At 42.4% G+C, this 21,203-nt stretch overlaps 1 protein-coding gene across 2 annotated transcripts in view; it reads left to right on the forward strand.

Annotated features, from left to right (window-relative positions):
* Window positions 1–19,348, forward strand: part of NR6A1 (nuclear receptor subfamily 6 group A member 1) — a 1,456,199-nt gene extending 1,436,851 nt beyond the window's left edge. For both annotated transcript variants that reach the window (XM_069609446.1, XM_069609447.1), the window contains one exon: window positions 8,947–19,348. In XM_069609446.1, the coding sequence (XP_069465547.1) occupies window positions 8,947–9,044 (98 nt within the window). In that variant the 3' untranslated portion in view covers window positions 9,045–19,348. The remainder of the gene's footprint in view (window positions 1–8,946) is intronic.
* Window positions 19,349–21,203: the final 1,855 nt, after the last annotated feature.

Consider the following 21,203-nt stretch of genomic DNA (forward strand, 5'->3'; position numbering starts at 1 on the left):
CTCGTGTAGGTTTGAAAGAAGTTCAAAAGGAACTTTTGAATACCAAACTATTGAACAGCTGCAAACGCGACACTCACGTAGGAAAGTGATTGCCAAAGTGAAAGGCAACACATTTTAACCAAGGCAAATTACTGTAATGCTAAAAGGGTAAGTTTGTGGTAAGCCCACAAAATCAAGGGGGCTAAATTGGTAAAAGCTAAAACCAACAAGCATTGCCCAAGCCAAGAGTCTATTGCCCAAGACAAGAGACTAAAACCTAGGCAAACGCATTGACAACAGCAAAAGGGGGTTCATGAAAGGTCCACAGGGTGGGAGACTTGTCCACACTTTGTCCAACATATGGGGAAAGCTGACATAAACTCACATTGCCAAAGCCAGGGCCTCACTCCTAGACATATGGCATGCGCTCTGCTCCATGTGTTTCCTTTTTTCAGCACGTTCTTTGAACATGTCTTGTCCAAAGCATTTCTTCAGTGCCAGTATCGTGGGCCTAAGCCTTCAGGATTTGGGCCCTGCCGGGACTGCAGTTCCAAAGTGTTCATCACAGACCCACACAAGATTTATGTCTTGTGTTTAGGGGTGGAAAATGACACAGAGCAATGCAGCTCCTGTCAGTCTATGAATGCAAAGGCAGAGCGAGCGCTCTGGAGCTGGGTATACCCCTTCCAAGTTACTGGCTTGATAGGCCATTAAATCCTCAGGCGATACAGAGCAGCCATCCCCTGAGGGAAAGAAAGATGACAGAGAAGGCAGGCGTCATAAAAGCTCTAAAGAAGAGGGTGTACTCTTGCAGTGAATCCCACTCTTTTCAGTTATCCGCCTCCCACAAAAAAGAGTGCAGGCATGGGCAAGAGTAGGCTTTGTACAAGGAAATGGGTAAGTCCTTTCCCTCCACAGGGGAGCCGAGGTTGTAGTGGGAAGAATTTAACTTATACCTCAGGCGTTTGAAATAGCCACGACAGGTACAGCTCTGGCCTCAACACCATCAACCACTATTGATGTCCACGCCTGGTGTTTCTGACACAACTGTCAAGGAAAGGTTGTACACCCTCAAGCTTGGCCATTTCAAAAGCAAAGAAGGCACTGACTTCAGCACCGCCCATGACAGACACGCAGCCTGGCATTTCCATTTCAGCTCCTATCCCAGCGCAAAATAGGAACTATATCCAGGACAGAATTTTTTATCCATGTAGTCCATATTCAACAAAGTCTGGGAACCCTATAATCTTCGGGATGATAGCATTGGGGGGCACGGGGCTCAATCACATTCTGGGTTTCTTAGCCCACCAACCAGCGCTCATGGGCTGGATACCTCCCCGACGTCAATGTGCAGCAGTCTGCATTGTACCCACAACCAAACGCATAATTTTGTGAGATTGTAGAGACGGTGGTTGCCACCCTCGGCGCTCCATTGAAACCCCTATTCATTACGAATTTACAGATATCTTGGATAAAGGGCCACAATTGGAAACAGCCCTGTTTTTCAGTGCAGCGATTGTGAAACTATGGCAGCTTCCGAGGTCCACACCAGCAATCGATGGGGAGCTCACAAAAATGTATCAACCGGATAAGGGTGATAACTCGTTCCTTTCCATACATTGAGTCCCAAAGGGCTGGTGGTTCAGGCCGTGACCTTAACCTCAAGGCCATTGACTTCTTAACTCTTGATGGACGGGGGTTGAAAAAGACAGATGCACTGTCATAGGTCTTTACGTCCGTGAGCATAGCACTGAAGGCAATTGATCCCTCTTGTGCCTTGGCAAAATATTCCCATCTGCTCTGGAACTTTATTTCAGAGGCGGTAACACAGTTGCTAGAGGGCGAAATTAGAGACTGCTTCTTGCCTATAGTGAATGATGGGAAGGAAGCGGTTTGCCCATCCCTCCAAGCGAACCTCAACAAGGCGGATTGTGTCAGGAGATTGAAGCGTCGTCAACGGTCCTTCGAAGAACCTAGTATCTTCGGAGCTCAGGGCTTTGATGGGATATGCAATCTAAGCTTCTTGAACAAGCCTTTGATGGGAGCACCTCTTTGGGCCAATGGCTGACAAGTCCCTACAAAAGTTCAAAGTCTAAACTGACAGCAAACTTGCTGGGTTTGGCGGTCCAGCAGCCTGTCCATAGCCAATAAGTTTCATTTGGGTCAAGAAACAGAGGTTTTTGATGCTACATCCCCTTTGTGAGAAGTATGCAGTTGCCCCAGGCCAAGCAACGACTGAAGAGGTTCTCCTTCCCGGGCATGGCGAGTGTAGCACTTAGGAGACCGATGCCCCTGGCGCCGGCGGCTGTTGTGTGCGCAAATCCTCTTTGCGTTATCTTTGGGTTCTCTCGTCATGCAACTCTGGTTGTAGGAAGTGTATATGGGCATGTTAGCTGGTGGAAGGAGATTACTTAAGATGCATGGGTTCTTCAATTAGTGGAACAAGGCTATTCCTGACCGTTCCCGAGAAAACCCCCAGACAGACCACCAGTATCCCTTGTTCTGCAACTGGAGCCCATGCTCCAGGATGAAGTGGCATCCCTGCTGCTGAAAGTGGCAGTGGAGGAGGTTCCAGCCCAAGAAAGCTACACGGATTGGTAATCCAACTATTTCCTGGTGCCCAAGAAAGGTGGAGGACTCATCCCGTCCTAGACCTCCGGTACATGAACAAGTTCAAGAGGAAGTACGGGTTTAGGATGTTGAGTCAGAGAGAACATTTTCCAGGCTCTACAATTCCAGAATTGGTTGGTGTCGCTGAACATGCAGGACATACTGCATGTTCTGATTAATCGGAAGCACAGGTGTTTCCTGAGATTTGTCATAGGGGACACGTTCATAGTGCTTCCCTTTGCACTGACTTTTGCGTACAGGTAATAGAGTGGTCGTACAGGTTAGAGTGGTAGCGGCTTATCTCAGGAATTCCAAGTCTCCGATGGCACTAAAACAAAGGCTCTAGTTCATGGGAGCCATCCTGGACACTCAAGTGGGGGAAGGCATTTTCCCCCCCGAAGATAGAGGCACCAGCATTGGACAGATAGTCACATGATTCTTGAACTCTAGCATTGTACCAGCATCAGCCTTTCTCCGCCTCCTGGGCCTCCTTGCTTCCTTCAATGATCTGTTTTAATGCCATAGGCCAGGCTTGAGGATCACTCTTTTCAGTTGCTTCTCAGGACGGCGGCCAGCCATCCTTCTTGGTGGGCCAACAGAGAGAACTTGATGATGGGAGAGTAGTTCTGGGCACCTTGCCCAGACGCTCAGGAGGGTTAAATGTCCCAGAAGGGCTGGGGTGCTCATTCTGTGGATCTCCAAGTGAGCAGCCTTTAGTTCCAGTTGGAGTGCCATTGGTGCATCAGTTTGCTGGATCTGTGGGTGATCAGACTGGTTCTGACAGCCTTTCCTCACGGGAAAGATGTAATTTTTGACTGACCACACAGTGGCCATGCACTACCTCAACAAACCATGTGGCTTTGGTTCTGGTTGCTGGAGAGCAAGAGCTCTATCTCAGCGGTTCATCTTACAGGGACGGAGAATGGTTTGGCAGATGCGACTATGCATTGCTTGGTCTCACGCGACTGGGAGATCTGCCCAGAGGTAATTGCAGAGATTTTTGCCCTTTGGGTAACCTCGTCAGTGGACCTGTGCGCAACAAAGGACTACTCGAAATTCAAGCAGTTCTGCTTAAGGGAATTTCCCCCAAGGTGGGGCACCGGGAGACTCATTCCTAGTGGAGGGGGGGAGGGGTCTTCGATCTCCACTGTCATTTGCTCCAGTTGTACTCATCCTGTGGGGTCTCCGGAGGTTGAGGTGGTTCTGGGCTCACCTGATTCTAATCGCCCCAGATTGGGGGAGGACGTGTTAACAGGACCTTCTGGAATTGGCCATTTGCCCACCTCGCCGACTTCCTCAGAGGCCTGACCTTCTGTCCTAGTCATGTGGGTGGGTGCTTCACCCGAACCCAGTCACTTAATCTACATACATGGCTCTTGAGAGGCTGAGGTATGAGGGCTGGGACCTGACGGGCACGGTTTTAGAGGTGCTGTTGGTTGCATGCACTCCTTATATTGGTCTATTTATGCTTGCAGGTGGAGGCAATTTGAGGCTTGGTATAAGGAAAGAGATTCCGACCGGTTGTTATGCCCCAGTTCACAGGTGGGCACAATAAAGGGGTACCTAGCCTCTTTATCATTGTTCAAGAGGCCACCACAGTAGGGTTATTTTTTTTCATTCTGATCATGGCCCATTTCTTGACGGGCCTTGTGAATAAGTTTCCGTCAACCCCGTTTTATGTTTTTTCTTGGGACCTTACTTTGGTCCATTCTTTCTGATTGGCGGCTCCTTTTTAGCCTTTACTTTTGTTTTCCTTACTTTGAAAACCGCATTCTTGGTGGCCATCATGTCGGGCAGACACGTGAGCGAATTGCATGTGTTTTCATGTAGGCCACCTTTCCTAAAAGTCTTTAAGGAGAAGGTTTCCATGAAAGTCGGGCCCAATTTTCTTCTAAAGGTTGTGTCAGAATTTCATACTTCCCAGGGCGTGTTACCTATTTTCTTCTGACACTCATCTTTCCAAGGAGGATGAAAGGCTCCATAAGTTGGACCCCAAGAGGTTGGTGAGCTTTTATTTGGCCAGGACAGCGCCCTTTCAGCAGGACAACCACATTTCTATTGCTTTTTCTTGATCATGTCTGGGTTAGTGGTCACAAAGCATACTGTCACTGGATTGTTCTGTGTTTTTCAGAATGTTAGTAGAACGGGGATCCCGCACATTCTACTAGGGAGGCGGCTGCCTAGTCGGCCTTGCAGAGAAGAGCGCCTGTTAAAGTGGTAGAGGAGGAGTTTCACACGTGTGTTATTGTTTGCCTGGTTTGTGCAAATACTTCTCTCTCTTTCTCGTTTTTTTTTGTTTTTAAAGTGTTCCCAAAATAAGAGAGAAATAAAATCTTTTCTCCTGTCACAGTTTTGTGCTCCATGAACGGGAACTGAAGCCGTCGGCTGGAGTGTTTGGGGGGAGGGGTGGTGTCTAAAAGGGGTAACAAGTAAGTTATGGGGCATAGTGCATGCCGTATGTGCAATCACTGATGTCCCGTCCAAACTCCAGGAGTGGGACAGCCAATACCTAAGGTTTTTGCGAGTAGATTCCATTCCTTGCTTGACTATTGGGACTTTAAAAGTCCTTTTTATATTTGATGGCTTTCTGTATTTACCTGGTGTTTTGCAAGACGTGGGAGACCCGCAGATGCGTATAGGCACGATCAGCGCTACCGCCACCAGTGGGCTCTGGGAGACAAGTCGCCAAAGGTGGAACTCAAGGGTTAAACGCCAAATCTGCATCCCCGAAGAGGTCATTCTGCAGGGCGCCCCTGCGAGACTGCACAGCAATATTTCCATATGCAATTGGCACGCGATTAGACCAGCATCACACAACGTCATCGGGGAGACATTGAGTTACAACTCGGGTCTGCAAAATTAGCCACCACGCCATTTCTACTCCCTTGTGTGATGTCAAAAATGACCACTGAGGACGTGATTGTCCTAATGGGAGTTGACAGGGGTTCGAATACTGGTTTCCTCGTGTGAATCAATTTGCTTGTCTGCTAACATTTTGTTAAGTACTTTAAAAGCTACGGGCATTCAACTGGCAGCAGCCATTGCCATCGAAAGTTCTTCCAATTCTTTTGACGATGGATGATTTCCCCTCCAATTGTTCATATTGGGTGTTCCACCCTCGTGCCCCTCTTTGTCCCCACCTCTTATTCACACCTCCTTTCCACCATGCTTACCCCGAACCCAAGTTTTTTTTTTCTTTCTTTTTTCCCCCAACTTTACTTACCTTTCCCTGTCCTGTTGACCTTACACATGTGTGGTCAGTATAGTTTCAGCAAACTTGGTTTAGTCGGATTTGGTTCCTTTTTCATGACCAAATTCAACTTTCATTCTACAAAAAGAGCTCAACTCTGATGCTTGCCAAGATGCCAGAGTGCACTATCTTTACAGCACGTCGTCTTCTGTGCCCTCCCACTGTGAAGTTCTTCCACAGACTGGGTCATTTTCTTAGCGGTTTTAATTCAGTGATGTACATCTGCATCTGTGCATGAGTTCCGCTCCATTGTATTTTAAATGTTTGCTGGAAATGGCATTAGAATCTGGTTTGGTCCCCTGGTTCCCAGACCGTTTTCCACCCCAGGCATAAAATGCCCTTTGATCATGATCCATGAAGAGATAGCAGTGATCATTAAAGTACAAACATGGGCAACATCATTTCAAGAGATCTAGGAAGATTTCCTGTGATTTTTGTTTTTATTTTATGGGATTCAGTTGGAAAAAATCAGGCAGAATTCAGAGTCATTCCGGTCTTTCCACTTGAAGCTAAATTACTGTGGAAAGAGACCCTGTCTGTTTCCCTGAACGTGGTGGGGAAAGTCTGAGTGGATTTTCATCTCTCTGCCCTACTTCTCCTGGGGAAACGCATTCATTCTACACACCCTTGACAATGCAAAGCACATGATTTTGTAATAGATTCTATTCTGCTAGTGCATGACTTTCCTGCAGCTTTGGTTCTGCAGATTCCATAGGAGGAAAACCTCAACGACTGGTCTCCACTGGATAAGCGATGGGCCAAAAAGATAATCTGGTAATGAGTTGATATACGAGGATGTTTGCCAATATCAACCCCGGTCCAGGACACTAATACTCCGAGCCTAATGTGAGATAATTGGATATGGTGTCTCCTATCAGGGATCCAGAGAAGATAGTTTGCCAGACCCTTCAATGGGCTATGTGTATACATCATTTTACCATAGGTTTTGCAGAAGGTGCTACTTCCCGCTCCAGTGCTCTTCCCTGGAGAGGGTGTCTTCAAATGCTCCTTAGCCCCTTTCATTATTGAGACTTCATTAGAGAACCGGCTAAGTAAGCCCAAATCACAATTTGTTTGAAATAATTCATTCAAGGACTTTTGTGTTTTAAATAGTTCTCTAACCGATCCATTAACAAGGCCTTGGTTAGAAGAGGATCCTAGCTATCCCAGAGGGAACATCAAAAAGTGAAAGGATCCATAGCCAGGTAAACTAATAGATTAACCAGACCCAATTTCATAGGAATGGTAAAGACACGCACAAACGCAGGAAACACCCACATTTTAATGACTCTGTAATTGTGGTCCTGCCGGAGTCATTCAATGTTACAGTGGTTCCTCACAGGCGCTGCATATGCCCCAGTGGACAGAGGCTTCCATTGTACTAAGTAGGCAGATGCTCCAGTGGTATTTGTTCCATGAATATACCGCCATTCGCCTGGGTCATCCTTATGGCTTATCTTTCGATATGGGGTACCCCATGATAACTTGGAATTGAACCAGATTCTGAAGTAAACTGCCGACATTGCTGCACGATTGCTCTACAGAGGGTTGACGGCTTGCAGACAGCCATAATGTTAGACTCAGATTTACAGTTAGACCATTAGCCACTGTATAGCCCAAATTCACACCTCCTTGGGGCTTACTACTAATACACGATCATCCACTTAACTGAGAATCAGGGTCTTTTCGTTCCCTACACAAGGTACATCTTCAGCTGCTCCTAGTGTGGTTACTAAAGACCTAGTGCGCAGCTTGAACAAAACAGGTTTAAGGACACATCCTTGGCGGACACCTTTTGCCCTGATTCTTACTCTTGTGGTAGAATTCTTGTGTAGTTGTAGAACTATGCCAAGGAAAGCAGGAATCCTCCTCTCCACTGATATGGACACCATTGGACCTTGACTAGGTCCAGACTGTAGTGACAATGAGGCTTGAACGAGTGGGGAGAAAGTCATCTGATAGACACTTTATTATTTGAAATGTGGAGTTATTTATTTGCAGTGCTTATATAGCGCTTTTACCCAAAGCACTGTGACATAAAGACAGTACAATAAAATGAGAAATCAGTCACAATAGGAGTTGAGGATCAAAGACTGGTTATCAAGAGAAGGAGATGTCGCAGGAGCGGATTTAAAAGAAAAGCGTTCCAAATTTTAGAGGTATGAAGCTGGAATGAACAAAAGCGAGATGCGACGCAAGGTGGATGGACAGCAGGAAGGAATTGAGAAGAAGACCGTTGATTCCGAATAGGTTGATAAAGGGAAATTAAGGAACAGAGATACATGGGGCTAAGAGCATGTATACATTTAAAGACCAGACGAAGAACATTTCATTCATAACTACAGTGGTAAGGTGAGGTGAAATAAGTACAGAGGGATGAAGATCAGATAGGTCCTAACCGCAGAGTGCAAGATAGAGCGTAGGGGTGGAAGTGCAGATCTGGGTAGGCCAACATAAAGTGAGGGACAATAGTAGAGTCGGGAAAAAAACAAGAATTGGAGCAAAGCTTTGCTGGAAGAGAAAGTGAGCAAATATCAAATGTTCCTGTTGTTAAAAAATGAAAATGACAGAAGCGAGATACAGACGAGATATGAGTTTGAAAGTTGGGGTCGAAAATATTTGTTCTGTGTGATGTTAGCACAGAGTTTTTTTTTTTAATGTAGGCCAAACAAGGCAGAGGTTTGAGGGTTACGACTTCTCTTTATAAAATCTGTTTTAATCCCTCGTCCGCAGCTTTTCAAAGCCTACATTCTGAGGCAGCATTTTTGTACGCATGCACGACAGAGATAATTAACCATAATGGCATACTCCGATTTGGCAAAAGACTTAGAAATTACTTTAAGCATGCACGTTTGCACAAATCTTCGGTTCCATTGGTAGAGGAACTCCCGCTTTCATGTGTACGTCATTAAAAAGAATAATTTGATTCCAGCAGTACTAAAATGCAAAACCATGAAACTATTGCGCACGCATTACTTTCCCTATGGATTGCTGCCAAGCGTAATCCCATTGGTCACATTTCTGTGCTGTGTTGTTGCTGCTTTATAAGGTAACTGGGCTTAGTTGATCAAGCAAAAGTAACCCTGCCTTCTCTTGCCCCCTGACAGGGAAGCTGGTAAATGTTCCCCTGGAGCAGCTGCCTCTGCTCTTCAAAGCCGTTCTGCACTCCTGCAAGACCACGCTGAGCAGCCGGCCCAGCGTCTGAAGTCCTCCATGCCTTACTCTGGTCGCGGAGACTGGGGGAATCGACTTCACTGGCCACAAAGACCCTGGCCCCATGGCAGCTGGCAGCTCACAAAGACCACGTTGACCCTGTGATTGTAGCAAGAATCTGTTTATTTTTTTTCCCAAAAAAAACTTTTCTTATATATTTATTTCACGACCAAGTTGAATGTATGATTTTCAACACAGTGCACATTTTCTGTACAAATGCAGCCGATGCATTTCCTCACAGTTTACAGAATGTAAAATGTTTAATGTTACAGTGTTGCCATTTTTTTAGGTTTAGTTTCTTTTGTTTTCTGGGGATGTGGGGATATTATTAATATTTCAGTAGGATTTAAAAAGACTACCTCAAAGTAGATGTTGTTCGCTGCTGTTTTTTTTTTTAATTTTTCACTTATTTGAAAGGGATTGTCAGCCTTTTCCCCACCAATGTGGTTTGCTTCAGAGAGCAAAACCCTTTACTCACAAAGACGCGCAGATTAAAATGTAACGTCATTTATTGTGGCTGTTTTAGAAATCAATTCATCAAGGCGAGGTGTTGCTCCAAACAGGTCCCAGATCCGGGTTTTTTCCCATTTGCACCCCTTCAGATCACACAGTGGTATTTCACATAACTGCATGACTTGCAGAGCCAGGGCTAGCCCCATGGCAAGGCTCCAATTGGCTAGACAGCAACTCTTTGTTGGTAATCTTTAGTACTTGGAAACAGTTGGACTCCCTTTCTACTTGCAGATCAATCTAGTGAAAAAGTATTTTCAGACAAAATCATGGAGGCATTCCTATGACATTCTTAACCCATTTCTTAAGCTCGTGCTTGGAGCAATGTTGCAGAATTTCTGCTGTGAAAAAGGAAATGGGGAAAGATTTCCCTAATTGTTCGAGCTGCTTTAGCTTCAACATACGTCTTTCAAATATGCATGTTATGACTTGGGAAATTGTTCCTTTTCACTATTTTTATCAAAATACTTGCCACTAATGTTGTGGCCCCCCTCCCCCTTTGGTTTCACTGATGCAGCATTGGCAAAGGTATGGTTTACTGCCCTTCCCTGTCTAATAGTTAATTGAGCACAATGATTGTAAAGGATATTTAAATAGAAACTACAACCAAGAACCATGGACACTTGTCCTGGAGGCATATTGGTAGGTTATATTTCTTAAGGACAAACCATGCTAAAGAATGGTTCAAGTATGTCTTCACTTGGAACAAAAGGCGAGGCTTGCCCGAGTTATTATCCAAGGGCTGGCTATCTTTTTTTGTTTTAGAAAATGCAATTGAGGTTTCTCTAGAGTTTCCACTTTTAAAAATTTGGGAAAGCCCAGTGTTAAATGTTGTCAAAGCGCAATGACTGACAACTAGTGCCCTTCTTAAGCTTCCATATTAGTCCCGCCCACTAGATCTGACTCGCTCGGATACTGCCGGGGTCAGTCCCGCCCACTAGATCTGACTCGCTCGGATACTGCCGGGGTCAGTCCCGCCCACTAGATCTGACTCGCTCGGATACTGCCGGGGTCATGGTGAGCATTGGAACGGGCCTACAATGATGACGCCCTGCCCTTCTCTTTTCCAACAGCAAATCAGCACAAAGAAATCGACACTTGAAGTAAGACCAGGCATAAGATTATCCATCCCCAAAACCGCTATTAGTGCAGACAGAAGGGCATACTGCCCGCTTTGCTCTGGCTGGCAGTATGCCTTCCTCTCTGCGCTGACATCCAGAGCCTTGCCAGATCTAGGTGCCCACCCGTGGCATGCTTGCAAATGTCATCGTCACCACCAGATCCCCTGCTCAAACATATAATGCATTTGGACTACTCAATCAAAACTGCAAATGTTGTGGTGTAGCCATTCCTATGTAAACTTGATTACATCATGCCGCGCCCCATCTTTCTAGCCCCCGACTTTCACAGTGGAAAGCATACTTGCATCCAATAGTATATCTGTTTTGCAATCCAAGTTTGGAGAGGGTTGCAGTTGGTGAGGACACGCAGTCTCATTAGTAGTGTGATTTAGACGCACACAACTGCAGGCTTTGTACAAGGATTGTGTAAATATTTCCGAGGATAATCCATTTACCTCCCGTTATGTGAAGCAATAAAATACACCACAATCTAGGACTTGTTTGCAAACCTTTTTGCACACCTCAGTTAGCAGTGTTCACTAAGGCAGTACACTTGCTCCACATATCTCTGTTGCAGAGAACCCTCGGTGGCTTTTCATTGCCCTATATCAGTTGAACCTAGGCAAAGTAAAGTCAAGTGTTGCAGAAACCTCATTCTAGGGTTGCTTAGAACCACTACATTATTCCACAGTATTAATCGGAAAAGGCCCCCGCATAAACCTAAACAACAGGAAATATTGTCCCTTTAGAGTTTAATATACTAATTTGGCTAGACATTTTTTTAAGCATGCACCGCTTTGCTGTAATATTGTGGCCCTCTCCTCATGCACTGCGTGCAGGCACAATATATTTAAATATGGGTATTCCTCCTGCGGTTATCATATAACAGAAAGCATGAATTTAATTGATAATAGATGTACAAAAATATGTTTTTGAAATAACCACAAAGATTGTGACATCCGACTGTTTAATACAGCCATCATCGTGTCAGAGCAAAACTTGACCAACAATATATGCCTATTGTGTGTGTTCTGCTTTCCCTGCCTATGCCAACCTTCTGGTTCAACAATTATTTTCATTTTTTATAAAATGACCATGCATGCCAATGAAAAAAGGGTTGGCATTTCTGTGACTAAAAACAAGTGCCATTGCTGTATAAATAGAAATCAATATCTAATGGCAAAGTGCCGGAATGTAATACAATATAGCCACAGCTGTAACTGGATCCAAGCGAAAACCCACACAATCCATAACAAAGAGACAGTAGATTAACTGTCTTTGACGATGTTTCTCCATTACTGTGAAGATGTGAGCTCTGATTTTCAATCCCTGTTGGTATTGCCTCTTGGTTAACTTATGCAACAGGAAGTTCACTAATACCAGTCACTGTAAGGGTCCGCTGGATTTTAGCGGTCACAAACTTAATTTCACCTGTTTTGATCACACTTAATAGTCCAATCAGATGTTCTAATTCTATATACATTTAAACCCTATGCATCCAGGTAAATGCTTTTAAACTAATGCGTTTGAAGTTAACCTCATTTAAACCAATGCAGGAAAACTAACAATGTTATCAACAAGCCTCTGGGCGTCATAATGAGTTAGTTGGTATGGCCAGAAATGGTGTAATGCAGCGGTGACATAGTTACTTACCACTGCAGTACTGCTGAAATATGGGTTTGGAGGTAAGGTGGAGGAAAAACCTCCAGTAAAATGCTGGTGGTAATTCTGCCACCTTACTGCCAAAAAGGGACAATTTCGGTGGAATTACAATTGGCGGAATTACCACAGGAATTAATTCCACTTAAATTCCCATACAGACTCTATAAATGGGGACTAATGTCGCCGTATTGCCATCTGTAATCGGGCGGTAATTCTGCAGGACCAAGTGGCTGTACTGGTAAATCCGTTTGGTGGTATCATGGCAGATGTACTGCTGAGATAATACCAAACTCATAATGAGGCCCTCTGTGTGTCCCCCACTGTTTGAGGTACTGGCAAAGTTCTTTTCAAAATGAAAACCATTTCCTAAATTTAAACATTCCCTTCATGCTTGGGAAAAATACTTCAAGCACTCTTCAAGTTAGCCTTTGCTCTTACTTCGTGAACGGTACGCTTGGGTTGAACGCACCATAATCGTATCATTAAAATCTTCAGAACACGAAGTAATTATAGCTTCACCAAAACTGTGTGCTTGTAGAGGTTTGAGGAGTACATCAACAATCCCTATGGTTAACCTAGAACTGAACACACAGCTTTAGACTTGAAAATCCAACTGTTTCCAAGCTTAGGCCATCAATGTGCACAGGGATCATCAAAGTCATCGCTCTTTAGAAGCTACGCTCTTCTTCAGTATGTGGCTGTTTGCATCAAGATGGTTAAAATCTATTAACTCTTGATGGGGGGGCAAAGAGCCCTGCAATTACATACCATTGTGTTTGGTGGCTATGGGGCTTGCAACATTATTTAGCTTGAAGTTGTGGCATACTAAAAACACTAGTTTATATCGCATATGGTCAGTTTCTTCTGTTCTGTTGACAAATATGGAAACAGATTGTAGATCCTTCAAATGTGAAGAAGCCGCCCTAAAATGTGAAACAATATCACTGTTTTATATTTACATGATATGTATTATTTGGAATTTGGTTAGATGGAGCAAAACATCACTTTGATGATCCTTATAAATCCAAGATCAGAGTCTGGGTACTTAAAAATCCACATAGTCCCCAGTGCTTTGTTATGGAGAAGATGTTGGGTAAAATTAGAGGATATAACCTAAATTTGTTTTAACAAATTGCTGAAATATATCCTATTTTCTCTAACTGGGTAATTTGTCAGATGATCACCCACAAAATTGAAGCCCTATTGCCGTTCTGTTTATACATCTGACTGAGAATGGCCGTTACCGCATGTGTAGTCAAATGTGGAAGGCACAAACCCTTAATATCAGTGAAAATTGCTGTTACTGTAGTTGAGTTTTTCTGTTCTGCCTACCTGGCGCCATTTGATTCTTTTTTTTTTATTTTTTAAATGATTGTTGTACTAGTTGAACTGTTGTCATTGTTACATTACCAGTGGGGCTCGACATGAACTCTTCAAGAAAGATATTACGGGTAAGCACCACTGCTGGAATCCGCAGTGCACAACTCCAAAGTATGTCTTTTGCTTGTATTTGCAAAAGAGATCCAGCACATATCACTCAGGAAAGTTGTCTAAATATTTACAGTATTTTGCGAGTCAATAAGAAGATTAAGGTGTTTTTAGCACATAATCTGTTTTATCAGCATACATTTTTTCCAACCATTTCACACAATAGTTTATTGCATGTTAACCACTGGCTTGTCCATTTTGATTTTGATTTTGTTTGCATTGGTCAATAATGGGAAGCGCAATGGAAACTTCTAATAGGAAGCTTTGTTTTGCTGAAGCTACACTATTTAGTAATTTGGGGATGAAGCATTTTAAAACAAATCCTAGTGTCATTTTTTTTCTCATTTCTCTACGTAAAAGTAAAAATATTTGTATATTATGCATAATAAGTTTGTAATCACAAACACATTTTGTATAGAATACTGTATCTTTGTAAAGTATTGACTCTTTCAGAATAAGCATCATTGAGTATTAAGAGCAGGGTTTTACCCTACTTACACATGTAGTGATCACATTTCATGTTCAATTTGATAATAGGAAACGCCCATTGTGGGACTAGATGCCCTAATTCTCTGCTTGCAACTACGTCATGAAGTCGTTTTTGAGTTGCATGTTCCACACAAGATGCCAAACCATTGTCACCATTCATCTACTCTAAGTCCTTGTACATCAGTGGTGTACATAATTGTTTTACACACACATAATTAATTTCCCAAACTCGTGCAGGTGTTTGAGATGTAAACAAACATTTATACGAACCAAGAGGATTTTTAACATTTATTTTGAATTTGTAAAATCTAGCAAAATGGACTAAGCCAGCGTCGTAACCTGTGGGCAGTGATGCATTTCTTCTGCATCGAGTCGTGCGCCTTAGTGTTTTAAACAGGGTAAAGAGAATTAATTTCAAAGGAAGCTCAGGTATTATGGCAGGGCATTAGTGTAGTAGAGGTAGACTAGAGTAGAGCATATATTTGCAAATTTGGTTTGAAGGACAAATACCAAAAAAGTATATTAACGATTCATTCAACAAGTTAGATTGGTTGCGTGTCTTCATATATTTTGATACTTACATCTTTGAGAGTATGGTTTTTCCAAAACCCTTTTCGCTTTCTCATAAGTGAAGGATTTTGTGCATTACTTTTACACCAGTTGGCTTATTTGGCCTGGAAAACTGAAAGGCTCATCGTAGCCACCATGCATAACATGTAACATCCAGGCATTTTTTTATACAAGAAAACCTCAAGTGGACCCTTTTTTGCTCTCAGTATTTCCTTTTTGGGTCAAATGACATTCAACTTTTTTTAAAAAAACGGGTTTATACATCATAGCAGGAGAAAACCTGCCTTTCCGGTGTAGTCTTAGTACGGCAGTGCTTCAGAATGTATTATATGGAAGTGTTGCAGTAGTTTAAGAGAATTTCTATTTCAATGTAAATCCAGTCCTTCATAGCCAAACTATTTTTAAACTTAATCTGTTTTTTTTCTTTTTTTAAAACTTTCTTAAACTCATGAATGTGATATCCATCGGTTTTCTTTTCTGTTTTTCTTTGTTATTTTTAGATTCAAAACTAGGTGTTTGTGAAGATGTTGTTCCTGTATTTCTCAGGATAACACACAGCAATCATTCCTGCCAAGTAACAAAGGGCAGGAAAAGTGTGTTGGGGTGGGGGTGGGGAGGGAGTTTGGTGTATAGTTAAAAGAATTGAACTACATTTGTATGTTTTCCCTTTGTGTTGATCAATGACACTTCGTAGCATGCCAGCATGCAGATGAATTGTTTCTGTGGGTTTACAGTGCATTGCTTGCGGTGCAATCACAAAGCTCAGGGATATATATTAATATATTACCCACAGAAACACTACTTCTTGTGCTGACACTAACTTCTTTCATGAACTGTTTGGGATCAATCATGGATCATTGCAGAAGAATTCATTATATTGAAAGGTGGTAGCATGAACTGAAAACACAAGCATGGGCATTGTGTAATTTTAGAGTAAGTGTCCTCAGTGACTTTCTCATTTTCCTGATGTCAAGTCATAATCACATCCTCTTGATTAATTCTGCCCTGCACTATCAAGCTTTCAGAGCCCCGATTGTGTACAAAATCAGGATTCTTCCATACATATCTGTAGTATTGGCTAGGTTTAGTCATTATGTCAGGGAGAAGTGTTACCTATGCCAAAGATTATCAGGAATGTCTCCGATTGGATTGTCCAAAGTGGTGATCTTTGTTCATCCAATAAGGTTACGCTTCAGAGCCAATCGCAAGTTACTGATTGGCTATGAGGTTTTAGATGCATTATCATATTGACGATTAATGCAATTGGGTGACATGGGGCTTAACAACATTCTTCCCTAAAAACTCAGGTTTATATTTAGTAGAAACACCCGAGTGCAGATTTCACTTCTTTTCAATCACATAATTATGATGGTTTTCATTGTCCCAAAATGAGAAGCTGACTTCATATGCTTTACTGTAACATTAAGGCATCAATGTAGTGTTCTAGAAAGTAGTGTAGAACTTTGAGTTTTCACTTGAATCATGGAGTCTTCTCTCCTGATGTAACACCATCGCAGGTTACACCAGTGCAATTAATGTTTTGCATTCCTGTGTGGAGACTAAGCAAAGCATTTTGTATCATTTTGAAAATGGCAACATAAGGCAAGTTACCCTTTTGAGCATAAATACAAAAGTGGACACGTATGTCCTTGGGTCACAACCCTAGGTAATAGCACGGAGAAGGCAAACAATTAGACGTCACTTTGCAGTTAGTTTGCCCTCACACAAGGCCACGTGCCCTTCAAGAGACGGTTGAGAGGGCACTTAAAGGGTCAACAGGTTTTGCGTTATTTGGGCATGCTACCAGAAAACAAAATAGTGTATATAGTCCAGTTTGAGAGCGTTTGCTGGTGAATTTACCACTGTCCGAAAGGAAATCATGCTTCTGCCAAAGTATGGATCTTTGTTATTAAGCTTTGAGGCCTTTCTAGAATGGCTGGCACCATGATTCTTCAAGATCTCAACCAGCAGCCTAAAGAATTTCACCCAGAGTCATTAGTGAGTTATTAGCTTCTTCATCCATGTTTTCACCACAGCTGTGCACGATCTGGAATCCTGTATGTAGCGATCATCTAGCCCATTCGTGTGTCTGTGTCTTTAACTTAATATATTGATATTTATTCCCAAAAGTTTAGTATATGGCTGACTGGTGACCCATGACAAGTCCTTGAAAGAAGTTATGTACCGTATGCAAGAAGCCAGTCCAGGTCCTCCCAGAGAAACAAGCAAGCTGCTTAACAACTACATTAATTTCGACTGTGATTGTCTTTTTCTTATGTCTCGTATTTGCTAATACGTTATTGATTCAGATTTCCATTACAAAACTACCTCTTGCGTGGCATCCCGTTATCACGTAGGGATTATGTGAAAATACTGTTCCTTTTTTCTGTTTACAGGTTTCTGATGAGATGTCTGTATTTCATTTTGCTCTATTTTTGATACAGTGTTATTGGTGCATTACAGTGAGATTCTTGCATGTTTTTATGTTTGGGTGACATTGTGTAGTTCTGTTGGTGATTTGAATCTTGGTTTCACAATGTCCTTCAAGGCGTGGAATGCAAGACTTAGCAGACACACTTAAATACCCTATCACTGTAAAGCATAGATCCAATTTCTCACCAATAGTATGATTAATGCACTAACGGGCCACGTAGATTAGCAAACTATTAATCTAGTTGGTTTAGTTGCAGCCCATGGCCTTGAGAAATGACACATGTCCCATATTCATTTAATTATACAAATCAATAATGTTTACATTTATGCAATTCGAAATGCTGCAACTATAGGCCTGTTATACGTGAACATTGTGCTACTGTATGTCTCTCTCCATGCCAGTCTTAAACCAATCATCTGTGGCACGTCTACTCCATTGGCCGTCCTGTCCCGTTTAATCATACCTACTCCATTGGATTAAACAGTGGGCATGCCATGATGATTCCTTATCAACTAGGCACAAAAAGGTCAGTGTTCTTCCCATGATCCCTTGATTAAATCACACAAACATGATGTCACCTCAACATCACTTAATGGTTAAATTTTAGCTATTTTGTTTTTGTGCAGAGTGGGATAACGGACTAGATGCAGATTTAGTCAGTGACTTTGAACGTTTTACATACTATGTGAAAGGACGATTACAAGAACAAAACAAATGGTTTAATTGGCTGAACAATAGGAAATGATTCTTGAATTTGTTTAGTTCTAAGTTGAACTAGAGCTCACATTGCCCAGAAGCTCTTCGCTGCGGCATCTGTTGGTTTTCTTGTTTTGTCTGGAATGGGTGTGGATGGTATTCCTTTTTTTCTTTTACCAGTAATTGATCAGCTGCACTGGTTTTCTTCGAGCCTTCATTTTTGACTTTTTCATTATTTTAAACATATTAAATCCTTTTTTTGAATTGCTTGATGTTTCTGCATTGCTCACCACCCTTCAATGATGTAAAATGCCTATTGTGGTGTCACTGCCCTCAGTTGTACAACCTGCAGTGATGAGTGATGTGATGGAACTGACAGCACCAGTCAGTTGGAGAAAAACAGAAACCGTGTACGTCTACGCTGATTGTCATAAAAAAGAAAATGAATACTTTAAAGGAAAAGTTACAAACTCGCCAATTTGCAAAGTATTGCAAAAGCTAAGGATTACCATACATTACCTTGACTAGACATATCTTTTAAAAAGCTGGTATGCCTTTTTAACTGTATTTGTTCTTATACTCTGTTCTTGCCGTTGTGTTTCTTATTGAACTTAGACCAATCATTGAACATTGGAAGGACTAGGTGGCACAGCGTTTTAAGTATCTTTCACTGCTGTGTGAATACTCTCACCAAAGCAAGACTGTGTTATTTTTCAACTGCAGACCCTGTCCATGTAACTAGATAGCCAGTGTCTGAAGGACAGCTGTGCTCCTAACTTCAGTAAGAAACATTGACAGGCAACGTTACTTGTTGGGTGAAAGCTATGCCATCTTCTAATGCTAGTTCACTTGTTAAAGCATGGACCGTTAACGATCCACTTTCTCTGTAAAGTCACTGGCTACACCTGTCCATTCAACCTCTTGCCTTGATGTAAAACCCATCGGCTACAAGGAACATCGGATCAGTGCATGATCACTGATGAAACACTGTCTTTACCGTTTACCAATCACAGAGTTTGCCCTTCCTCTTCCTGTATTTTGACCAATACATGCTTGTGGTAGATGATATAAGGCTGTGTTCCTTGTTAATGCCTTGACAGCTCAGTGCTGGCTTTCGGTAGCCATGTCAAAGAATGATTCTTAATTCCTAATCAACGTGCCAGAGCAATTCAAGGCAGCCACTGTTCGGCTTGTAATGAATGTCTGTCTGCCACTCTGCTTTTCCCTTTTACTTGACTACCTGTGGAAATATGACCAATAAGTATTACAAAGCATGTTTAGTAAGTGTTAGATATTGAACAAATAAATGTGAATCATTTCCTCATCTTCGGTTGTGTTTTTTTTCTCAAATAGAAAATCTTTGCTTTTCTTGTCTTTCATGTGTATGCCATCCCTTCTTAATAAGGCTTTCATAGGGCATTGCATGACAAATAAACTGTTCAAAGTGGTTCCAAGACACTGAAAGTGACATGATGGATGACTTGCTGTTGGACATCCTGGATGCATGAAATGAAAAAAATGCAGCCACCTTCATGGTCTCCCTAAAAATATATATACCTCAAATAGTTGATTTAGATCTCAGGGTGAAAAGTGGAGGGGACTGACAGTAATGCAAGAATACACTGGACCCTTCTTCACTGGGCATCAACTAAGGGCAACCACTGAAGTTATATGTGTTATTTGGCGAGGTTTATACTGGCACGTTTTGAATTACGCTCCAGTGCAGACAACGAATCTGGTTGGAGGTATGGGTAATTTCTGAGACTGGGGTTCTTCCTGTCCTGCAAATAGATTGTATGCTCCGATTAAAAGTTGAGGCTAAAATCGTATGTAAATCAGGTAAGAGTAGCTAATATCACAAAAGTGCGCAATTTGTGATTTTAAGAAAATATATAACTCTACGTAAGATGAATGGAAAAAGGAGTTATTTACTATAGCACATTGTGCTTCTTTTGAAACTCCTTTAAAAACGATGTGTTGAACCAAATGCCAAAATACTATGACCACAAACGTGTGCCTGGGCAAGGGTTCCATAACTGCCTTTGCTTAACCCTACTTTGTGTGGATTTTCTTTTTCTTTTTATTTTTTTATTTGCCTTTATCAAATCAATGATTTTGCAAATATTCTTTAATGTTGTGTTCCGTGCCTTCTTCTTTCTTGTTTCTTAATTCTTTTCTTTAGGCCTTGTCCCATTACGATTTGCCTTTCTCGATGACCAGACCCACGCTGAGTTAATCAGTGGTTTGTTTAGTGCATTCATCCAGTGCTGCCCTTAGAATTTTTGCAGTTGCTAGGGACCATGATGTCTTTGAGCCACTCAGAAGACGACTCCACCACACTTCCTCTTCAAACAGGATGCTTGATTCAATTAAGGGTCCAAGATACGCTCTTATCCATTTGATGGTCGATGGACAGCTCAACAGGAGGTGTTTCACCGATTCAGTTTCTGATTCGTTGTGCATAAGCGACAGTGATTTGTTGTCGATAGGCCCCTGACAGCCCGAATTTCATTTGTTGGAAGTAGATTTAGGTGTGTCCTTAGGAAGGTGAGTCTCAGAGCTTTATCCGGAAACCTTTTCAAGATTTCGGTGGTGAAGTGCAGTTTTTTAGCCTGAAAAGGTAAGCGGGACAATAGCTTGTTTTTCTCAGCTAGGGCTTGAGTTTCAATCCAATCTGCCTGGTCCATGTTACGTTTGACTTTTGTTGGGTTCTGAATCAGGACCTCATCTGATCATGCGATATTAACCAAACAAGATCTCTGGCGGCCCATGCTGTTAACGCCTTGCAGCTCCCAGTCTCCATTTCCATTTTTATCAAGTTGTACAGTGGGGGGGATTCAGGCATTATCACTTTCTGAACCGAGCCATTTCTCCGGCATCATTTACTGCTTTCAACAAGAGTAGACCCAATTCTCTTCGGATGGCCAAAATAGAGGTAGAATTTGGAAATTGAAGGACCTTCCGCCAAAAGTAGCCCTCCAATTTTTGCCATATAGTCGATGGAATCATTGGCATTGCTTCACCTCCCTACACCAGGCTCGGCACAACTTTTTCTTTGTAGAATGTTAATACTGGTAACAGCGAGAAATGGACTTATTTCCTGTCTATTACACGGGCCTGCGTGGTTAGTTTCCGTGTCTTATCCCACAGGTGTTTTTTGCATCATCGTCTCGCCTTTTGA

Source organism: Ambystoma mexicanum, chromosome 8, assembly GCF_040938575.1.
Source record: "Ambystoma mexicanum isolate Mex_15411 chromosome 8, UKY_AmexF1_1, whole genome shotgun sequence".
Taxonomy (NCBI): Eukaryota; Metazoa; Chordata; class Amphibia; order Caudata; family Ambystomatidae; genus Ambystoma; species Ambystoma mexicanum.